We start from the raw sequence: 9,961 nt of genomic DNA on the forward strand, positions 1-9,961 counted from the left end.
TTTTCTATTTTATTATGTGTCATTCATCTCTTTTTTATATGCTAATATGTTAAATGCTCGTTGTATGCCATATGATGTAAAAAGGAAGTTGTTATTTTATTTTTTTAAAAAAGCACAAAGACAGAAAATTCTTTATAGTGTGGTCAACTTTTTTTTTTTTTTGTAGAAATAGTGTGGTCAACTTTAATTCTAATGTCAGCAAGTATACTTTCTGTCATGTAAGTCTCAGAGGTAAAAATGCGATGATTCCTGACTTCCCATAATTTTCAGTAAGTTATACAAAACCCAATCTTTCAAGAAATATCTAGGTTTGAGTCACCTAATTTTTTGTTGAACAAGGCACCACATCATTCCTGAAAAAGTCGATGCACATGTCTTGTGGGAGAACTTTCTTCCAAACTGAGGATGCTAACAGGCAATTCTTAAAGACATGATTAATATCTTCCTGTAAAATCTTTCTCCTGTATAGTGTTTTTTGATGAATTCAAATCTTCCCTTGTTAATTTTTTTTTTTAAAAAAAGATCTTCAGGAGCATGACCTGATTCAAAACAAAAAAACGCACTTTTTTTTTTACTGTCTCATTGACTTCCTAACGGTTTACGGAGTTCTAGAAACCAAATGAGAAAGAAGTGGTGGGAAAAAGCTTCGCACATGGGTTGAAGATTTCTTGTGAAGGAGGTTTCAAGTCTCATTTTGGACCAAGGCAACGCCTTCGTTCTCAGGGTGCTGATTTTGCCATGGCAGGTTTGCATGATGGAAGGATGTGTTGTGGATGTAAAAGGTAAAAGGGAAGATAATGGAAGGAGGAGGGAAGAAAGTGGTTGATGAACAATTTAGGACTTCTTTGGAATGGTAATTTACTGTATACGAACTATGTTAGAATTCTTACGAGTGAACATTCCTATGATACTGTGAATGCAAAGTTTTGTCAATGACCGATTCTGTGTTGTTTTTTCAGGCTATTTCGTCTCAAATCCTGGAAAGCAAAAGGATAAAAAAATAAATTAGATTTTCTCAGTCTGAGGCGATCGCACGGACTAGGAATGAATATTTGAGAGAGCAACAGTTTGATACAAGCCATAGACCAAGCTTTCTCAGCAGGTAGTTGAAAAAGATAATGACGACTCTCCTTTCACATCCTCCGAACTACTAACATTTATCTACCTCATAAAATCTCAATTTTGGAACTTTAGGTGTTTCTTTTCCCAATTGACATGCATTGTGGAAAAAATGTGCAAGTGCAACAGACACCATTATAAGACAGTAAATAAATTGAAGATCACAAGACAAAAATCATTCAGTAAATGAATTCAGTAATTCAATTAACCGTTTAAATACAAGATGTGAACAGGAGGCCTTCATATACAAATACAACATCTACAACCAAATCATTGCTAAACTGCAAGAAACAAATTAACTGATCTAAAAGCTTCTTTAGAATGTTCTACGGTTAAGTCACTGTCACAACGTTATAAAATCATCACCAGAAGATAGAAGACCTTAATTTATGAGCATAAACGATGTAGCCGCGGGTTAAGCCAGATCCAGCTAATTCATTCACTCCCTGGACACTGATCAAGCCAGCCAGTCTGTAAACTAATCTACAGGAGAGTAAGTTCCTGAGGATTTTCCACGGACTGCTTGAGAATATACTCAGCTCTCCTCTTTTTTTCATCTCTCTCTCTTCTTCTCGGCCTGTTAAAGATGCCATTTGCTCTTGCTCAGCACTCTTCTGCTGTCTTGTACCCAAAGATTCGCCAATAAGCTTCTTCCCAATCCTGAACTTGAAATGAACAGTAGGCCTTACCCCAGGAAGAATGGTTTTGTCTTCCTGCCCATCGGTCATACCACTCTTCACTACCTCAATTGCAGGAGCAAATGCCTCTAGCACAGAAACATGATTTGCACCAGCAATTTCATCTGAGAGCTTTGAGGGTAAGACAATGGAAGAAACATCTACATCCCCTGAAGGCATAGGAGGCTGAAGAAACGGATTCTTTACAACTCCCTCTGAATCTTGTACAGCACCACCTCGTATATTCGAGGCCGGTGATGCTGCTGAACCCTGGCATAGCAGCCGCTGCTGCAAACTCAACAAAGACCTTTCAGCCTTCCTCCGCTGCCTTGCTTGTTCAATCTTATCTTCTCGAGGATCTGTGGACCTCTCATTCCACATGGGTGTATGAATGTAGGTGTGAATATCGGGGAAAGCCGGCAACCAAGCAGGTATATGCTTGGAAGGTGGTGATTCACCCATTTGCATGAAGCTTGGGATGACACTTCGGTCCTTAATCACTGGAAATCGAGGTATTGGCTGAGCTAATGGAATCCCCTCCCCTGAACTGATGAGGCGAATCATGTCCCTCACTATGCCAGAGCCGGCAAGACATTGTGTAGGCTCAGATGCACCGAGAAACCCTTGAGTTGCTTCTAAATCTTCTAGCGCTCGAATGAAATCAAACACATTACATTCTGATCTACCAGCTAAGTTAGCATAGAACTCTGCCATCTTTCCCAAGTCAAAGAGGTATCGGATTGCAGTGTCAGCAAAAGCCTCCAGGGCGGACTCTTTGATGCTGTGAAACCCTGTGCTTTCACATATCTGTGCAACCGCCACCTTTGACACTGCTCGCCCGAAGTCATCACCTGCAGCTCTTTCTCCATGGTTCATATTCAAGCCCACATATCAGTTAGGGTTTTCACGAGCCACATTTTTTATTCCATGAATTATCCAACCACTGTAATCATCGGACAAATAAAACATAACAATCAAAACAACACATTGAAGAAAAATACCTATGAAGAAGAAGCACATAACAGCTTAATTGGTCTCACACTAGAGCAAATTTCACAAATTCGGAAGCTCGCAGACTTCCAGCTTCCATACATTAGGCACATAAAACAAACAGAAGGATGAAGTCCCATAACGTTAAAACAAAAAATCTCCAGAGCTGTTTTTGGACAACCCTAGCGTGGTATTGAGAACAATCCAATTTCAAAAGATTCAAAATCGGTCACGATGAAGCATAACAATTAGAAAGGTAGAATGGAAAGCAGATCGAAGCGCTCATATGCGAAGGAGGGGAGCAGGGTAGAAAAACAAGAGGGCGATGAGGAACAACGTGGAAAAATTAAAAGGAAGAAGCAGCACGGGATGCAGAAAAATCAGGGGGAAAAAAATAGGAAAAGAAGTAGATGAGAAAGCAGAACTATGAAACCTGCGGTGGAGAAGCCTAGTACGGCGAGGGCGCTGATGGACGCAGCAGGTGAACGTGACTGCGCCGATTTATGCTGCAGAGCGCAGATGATTGCTTCTCAGGAACACGACGAGAAGTAACCAAGCGGGAGCGGCCACTGCGACGGACAGAAATGATGGATTTAGGTTTTGTTGAAAGGAGGGTAGTTTTGGATTATTAAAATAGCGTATGGGCATATTGGTCACGATGCAACGAAATCATATTCCTTGATTGCTTCTCCTTCCCTCCAAATCCTCAAAAATCCAAATCTCCTCCAGACCTCCACACATTTACCAAACGGGCAGTCCCCTCTAGAGTTTTTAACTGGGCTGAAAATTAACAGGGAAGCCCAAACCAGGCAGAGAGGTCCAAATTTCTAGCCCAAAAGAAAATGTTAGATGAGCCCACTTCCAAGCCCCTCCGTCTGCGGCCGCATCCCTAGCATATCTCGGATCCACTAGCTTCAAGCCACACATGAGCTCCCCTCTTAATACCCTCTGGGTTAATTTGGGCTCAAGCCCAATTTATTTTGGGCTGCTGCTATGCTCAAGCCCAAAAGTTAATATATCCAATAGGCAGCTCACCTTCTTATTCCTGGCTAATAGCTAGATAGCATAAATGCTTTCTTACAAAATTACAAGTAGTTGCGGGTTCAATTCAACTTCTAACATCACCTTTGATAAGAAGATATCTATGCGTAGTTAAAAAAAAAAATTCAACTTCTAACATTATGTCCTTAGTGAATGTATGTTCCTCTAATAAAAAAAAAGGCAACAACAAGTGTTAAACAGCAAATGACAAAAAATATATAACCGGTAATGACATGTTATTTATTAATAAGTTATAAACTAGCAACGATAAATGTTAAACAATCAATGACAAAAAATAATAAAATATATTGGTAATGACAAGTTTGATAGCTTTTTTTTTAAAAAAAATCTAATATAAGGGAATTTTAGTCATTTGATTATATTTGCAAAATATCAAATCAGGCACTACTTTCTCACCTGGAATTTTGACCTCTTAGGTGCTTGAATTGAAATATTGTAATTTCTAATTTCTTTTTATGTCATCTTCCCTCTCCAATAATCTCGTTGTAATCAAGTATATTATTTGAAAGAAAATTCCTAATTTACTCTTATAAGATACTAGATCTTATTTTCCACCAAAAGCGATACAATTAGATAGAGGAGGGACAGTGGAGGCCGGGAACGGGGCAGCAAAGAGAAGTCCTTTCCCACTTTATGAGGGTAGATTGGATTTTTTAATGAATAAGGATGAAAAAACAAGTCGAATCCATTGGGCCAGTCCGTTTAGGTCCGAAAATTATGAGAGTTGAGTTTAGAATTTTTCCCTTCAAATAAAAAATGAACTTAAAAGGACTGGCCCTCTAAGGCTGAGGACTTAAATGGGTTGGCCGGTATAGGTCCTTTTATAATTTTTTAATATTTTTTTATATAATGCCAATATTATTATTTTTTTGATATTGTTAATGATATTTTAAATATTTAATTGTTATTATCAATTTGAAATTAAATTTTAGGAAAAATTAATATTTTAGTCCTTTAAGTTTTAACTCATTTATAACTCAGTTCGTTAACTATGAATCAGTGCAACTCAATCCTTCAATTGTGACTCGCCTATAACTAAGTTCCTCCTCTTTTTGCATTTAATAATTTAATCCTTATTATATACAATTTACTTTTAATCCCCAAATAATTATCCTATATGGCAAAAAATATTAATTAAGATCATTAAAAAAATGAAAATGTGTCTTTCAACTCAGCTCCTGTATGATACTATGCAATCAGACTCCGCCATTTTCTTTGGCAGCATCTCCTTCCTTTGCTTCTTCACCCTCATCATTGGCAAAGTCCTCAGCACATGGTGCCCAGCTCAACCCCGTCTTCTACTTTTCCTGCTAATACAATGTGCAGAAACACAGTCAAAGCAAAAAGAGCCATTAATAGACTCCTAATGAGCAAGAGAAGGTATGACCCAATGTGTGAATTGTAGTGTTTGTATAAAAGGGACGACATCTTCACTGGAGGAGAGAAAGCAAAGCATGGATAACAAATACGGTAAGGAATATTAGTGAGATTGAGTGGTAGGCGAACGGCTTTTGTGAAGTCGCTGGAAGTATATATCTAAGCAGCTTCAAATAAACATTTTCAAATGTACGTGCCTTTAACACAGCCTTTATTTGGGCTGTCCTTCCATTTGAGTCGGCACCACGAAGAATCAATCAGTGGTTGGGTGGAGAAGCCGACGATGAGGCTGAAGAAGCAGAGAAAGGAGACGCTGCCGGAGAAAATGGCGGAGGAGTCTAATTGCATAGTATCATACAGGAGCTGGGTTGGAAGACACATTTTCATTTCTTTAATGATGTTAATTAATATTGTTGCCATGTAGGATAATTATTTGGGGATTATAAGTAAATTGTATGTCATAAGGATTAAATTATTAAATGTAAAAAGAGTAGAGACTGAGTTATAGCCTTATAAGCAAGTTACTAGTTGAGAGACTGAGTTGCATTGAGTCATGTAGTTAAAGGACTTAGTTAAAAGTGAGTTAAAATTTGAAGGACCAAAAAATTAATTTTTCTAAATTTATAAAATAGTTTGACTTATTTGATTTTGGACAATAATCTGTTCAATTAAATTTTAAGAAATTGGTTAATTTAAACTTTAATAATGATTTGATTTATATTATATATGTTGATGTTTTTAAAATATATCTATTTAATAAAAGAGTATTTTTAATACTTATATACCTTGTGATTCTATAATTTAAATTAGAAATTTATAAGTTTCAAGACTAATATATCTCAAACTAAAGTAAAATAATGCTTAGACCGCAAAATTTAAAATTGAAATTTTAATGAAGAAAAAAAAACTTAATATTTTTGCCACTAGTAAAGAAGAGCAATTGTTGATAGTGACAACGAAGTCTTAAAAAATTGATAATAGTGTTTGTCTATTGTATATTTGTACTGTTAATGAAATTTTTGAATGTTATTATCTTATTAATAGATGTTCTTTAATGTTGATGGATAATTAGATATGATGATGTTATATTTGTGACTTAATTTTATTTATATTCATGCATTTTATTAATAATTTCATTGTTTTATTTCCATTTTATTGATAAAATATGCGGAAAATATCAAAAAAATTATTTTTTTCTTTAAACAAGTCGAAAGCCCACAGGCCAGGCCTAAGCCTGTCAGCCTAAGGGGGCTAGTAAAATGGAACATTTATGAAATTCTAACCCTGTAGGTTAGCCTGTATTCCCAGTATTATTTATGATATGAATGATGAGGAGGGAGGGAACGCAGTTAGCATTACAAAAGGGAATTCCGTGTGTGTGTATAAGTTCAACTAAACACATGAACCCGCTTCTTATATTGCTACCTCCAATTCTAATAGTTGAAGATTTAATTTAGTCCCAAATGTAATATTTTAATATATTTTGTCTCTTATATTTATTTATTTTTCTTAAAATAATCTCCATAGTGATTGTACATGTTAGGTCTTTCATTCTAATACACATGATTAATAAAGCTATTTTTGAAAATGCAACACCTATTGTTATAAACAATTAACTTAACTAATTTTCTTAATATTTACAAAGTAGTTATCTAACTTTTATACTCTTCTAGTCCTAAATACAAATATATTTTGTTATGTAAATTACACTACAAAATGGATCTTATATTAAACCTACTCTTTCGGTCCTTAATATAAGACCCAATTATTGAGTTAGTTTTGGTTCTAAATATAAGACCAATTTCTCATATTTATCAATTTTCTCTAAATTACTACTATGATACTCCTTCAACAATAATCAAATAGAAGAGGAAGAGGGGGTATTAAGAAAGATGATTATAGTATTTTAAGAAAAAAAGTGTCACATTTCTTATAATTAACTAACTTACTTAACTTCCTTAATCTAATCAAACTAGAAAAATGAGTTTTATATTAAGAACCGGAAGAGTATTTTGTCATGTATATTACACTACAAAACAGATTATATATTTAGGACGGAAGAAATATTAAGTAGCGGAGGTAGCATGATTAAATGTAGTCCTCTTTTATGAAATTGAACCAAGACTCGGGGCGTCCATTGCTCCTTAAATTTTTCCCGCTCCTAAAGATTTTCTTTTTAATAATTGTATTCTTCATAAAAAGCTGAAATTTTGATATCTTACAAAAGAAAATGGTACGCTTTTGAATTTGTTATGATTTTTTTAAAAAATTATATCTAAATTAAAAAGAAATACATAATTTTAGAGTATTTTTAGAACTTTAGAGTATTTTTCTTGACAAATCATTAAAAAAAACCAGAAATGCATATTTTTTTACTCATAAGGTATTAAATTTTCATTCATTTTAAGTAGAATTTAATAATAAAAAAAATTCGGGATAGTGGGGGAAATTAGAGAGCAGTGGAGACAGATAACACTCCAAAGCCATTACACATTTGTCTTTAATTTGCGGAGCTATTTTGTTTCTTTTGGAACAACCGGACATTGTTACGGTTAATAATTAACCCCATCTTTTTTTCTGAAACTTGCTTGCAAGCAACATTGTTTTCTTTTAATGAATACTACTCCGCCTCTTATTATAAGATCATTTTAACTAAATTGTGCAGTTTAAAAAAACAGTTAAAATTAGTTAAAAACAATTAATATGTAGCAAATGTAATTTTTTTTTACAAATATACCCCTATATATAAATGGGTAAATATGATAGAGTAATAGTAAGATAAATGAAAAAAGAGAATGTATTAAATGCATTAAACTAGGGGTAAAATAGGTAATAATGCATTAAATGTTCAGATAAATTCAAAAGGGATCTTATAAAAAGAGATAAACCTATTCAAAAAATTGGATCTTATAATAAGAGACGGAGGGAGTAACAAAGATAGGGAGTTAGGGACACCAACACAATCTATGTCTAGTTTTTGAGTTTCTCATCAACCCATAAAAGTTCCATTTCGAGCTCCATTCATGGCAAGGAGCTTAAGATCTTCAATCATGGCAGTCAAATTCATTTGTGAGGATCCATCTTCTTCCACTGCTTTTCGAGATTTCTCTCTCATCTCTCTGGCTTTCATCCTCACCCTCTCAGCTTCATCTCCGCCGTCCATTAGCCTCCTCACGGCTTTCTCTATCTTTACCCTGCTTACTACCTTCTCCATTCTCTCATAGGGACTGGACTTCCACTCCTCTGCGCCCACCTCCACTCCAAACCCGTGCACTTGCGTTATCAGCTTCTCGTTGTAAAACTGCTCGATGAATACTGGCCACGTCATCATCGGTACCCCAGCGCTCACCGCCTCCATCACTGACGTCCACCCACAATGCGTCATAAACCCACCGATCGCCGGATGGTTCAGTATCAATTCCTGTGGGGCCCATTTCATCAGGATGAGCCCTCTGTTGTTTTCCTTCTTCATCCTCTCTTCAAACCCTAACGGCAACCACGCGTCCTCTTCATCTTCATCGTCACGGTGATTCTTTTGTTTGGATTCCCTGTGCACCACCCAGATGAAGGAACATCCAGAAGATTCCAAGCCACATGCTATTTCGAACAGTTGAGGGCCAGCGAAACGACATAAACTCCCAAAGCTAACGAAAACTAAGGAATTGCATTCCTTGGAATCGAGCCATGATCTTATGTATTCATGGTCCTTATTACGTTGTTGGTGATGATGATTCTTCTGTCGCAGCATGTTTCGTAACATGAGAGAAGCAGGACCAATGTGCCAAACCTTGAGATCTGTAATTTTCTGATAATACTTGATGTAATCGGGACCGTCCAGCTCACAGAAGTTGTTCACAATGAGACCATAGCTGTTCTTCTGATCAGCCTCTATCAAGCTTTCAAGTTGATGAGAAATCAACTTTGGTGGTCGGAGGGTGAGGGTGATTGGGTCAGGAAGACCCGAAACAACAAACGGACCACCCGAATTATGATCATAAGATGAAAGGCTGTGATTGTGATTGTCTCTTGTTTGCATTGATCATGCACACTGCAAAAAGACAAAAGGAGTTGAACACAATCCTGGGAATCCCCAAACGTGTCGCTATCGGGGCTGTCCATGGGTATATAAAATCCGAAACGATGCAATCTGGTGGGTTTTGCTCCATGAAAGGCTCCACTTGATTCTTGAGCAAACCTGCAGCCACGTAAAACTTATCAGCAGTCTGAGCATCTGTGACATTGAAGAAGTTCTCGATGCCGACAGGAAGACCGACTTCCTCGGACGGAAATCTGATGATGTGAAGTTGGATATGGTGGCCCAAGGCCTTGCTTTCTTCAATGGAGCTTTCAAGGAATGGGGCATTCACAGAGGTGGTGATGATGGTCACATGCAAACCATGTGCAGCGAAGAGCCTAGCAAATTGGCAGGAAGGGATCAGATGGCCTTGTGCCAAGAAAGGTAGGAAGTAGACCTTGAGAGGCCTGGAAATTGCAACCATGGCGATTGGTGCTCTTACGTGTAGTGTGAAGGGAAGAAGACGAGCCTTTGAAAACAAGAGGGTTTCAAAATGCGACAGTCCAATGGATTAGTTTTACACAGTTTGATCCTAATATAAGTAACTAGAGTCTTGGGTATATTCCAGTTCATATTCGCAGGTTAGTGCGCACACACCCATATATACTCTTCCGATCCTAAACATAATACCCTCATACATGTGTGTATAAGGGTTTTATAT

General features: G+C 36.6%; 3 protein-coding genes across 3 annotated transcripts; all 3 read right to left on the reverse strand.

Annotated features, from left to right (window-relative positions):
• Nucleotides 1–1,481: 1,481 nt before the first annotated feature.
• On the reverse strand, nt 1,482–2,672 carry LOC114739199 (transcription initiation factor TFIID subunit 8-like). The gene has a single exon (XM_028927250.1). The coding sequence runs from the start codon at nt 2,670–2,672 to the stop codon at nt 1,482–1,484; it is 1,191 nt and encodes a 396-aa protein (XP_028783083.1).
• Nucleotides 2,673–8,214: 5,542 nt separating this feature from the next.
• On the reverse strand, nt 8,215–9,261 carry LOC114739196 (UDP-glucose flavonoid 3-O-glucosyltransferase 7-like). The gene has a single exon (XM_028927246.1). The coding sequence runs from the start codon at nt 9,259–9,261 to the stop codon at nt 8,215–8,217; it is 1,047 nt and encodes a 348-aa protein (XP_028783079.1).
• A 3-nt stretch (nt 9,262–9,264) lies between these two features.
• LOC114739197 (soyasapogenol B glucuronide galactosyltransferase-like) lies at nt 9,265–9,724 on the reverse strand. Its single transcript, XM_028927247.1, has 2 exons — nt 9,365–9,724; nt 9,265–9,273 (listed from the first exon to the last, which is right to left on the reverse strand). Exons 1-2 carry the CDS (start codon nt 9,722–9,724, stop codon nt 9,265–9,267), a joined length of 369 nt encoding a protein of 122 aa, XP_028783080.1.
• Nucleotides 9,725–9,961: the final 237 nt, after the last annotated feature.

This window comes from Neltuma alba, unplaced genomic scaffold (genome assembly GCF_004799145.2).
Source record: "Neltuma alba isolate B1F8T4 unplaced genomic scaffold, ASM479914v2 tig00013799_pilon, whole genome shotgun sequence".
NCBI classification, from domain to species: domain Eukaryota; kingdom Viridiplantae; phylum Streptophyta; class Magnoliopsida; order Fabales; family Fabaceae; genus Neltuma; species Neltuma alba.

Bases quoted from the DNA above. Each gene is read 5' to 3' on its own strand.
- LOC114739199 (XM_028927250.1), bottom strand. From the start codon at position 2,672: ATGAACCATGGAGAAAGAGCTGCAGGTGATGACTTCGGGCGAGCAGTG.
- LOC114739196 (XM_028927246.1), bottom strand. From the start codon at position 9,261: ATGCAAACAAGAGACAATCACAATCACAGCCTTTCATCTTATGATCAT.
- LOC114739197 (XM_028927247.1), bottom strand. From the start codon at position 9,724: ATGGTTGCAATTTCCAGGCCTCTCAAGGTCTACTTCCTACCTTTCTTG.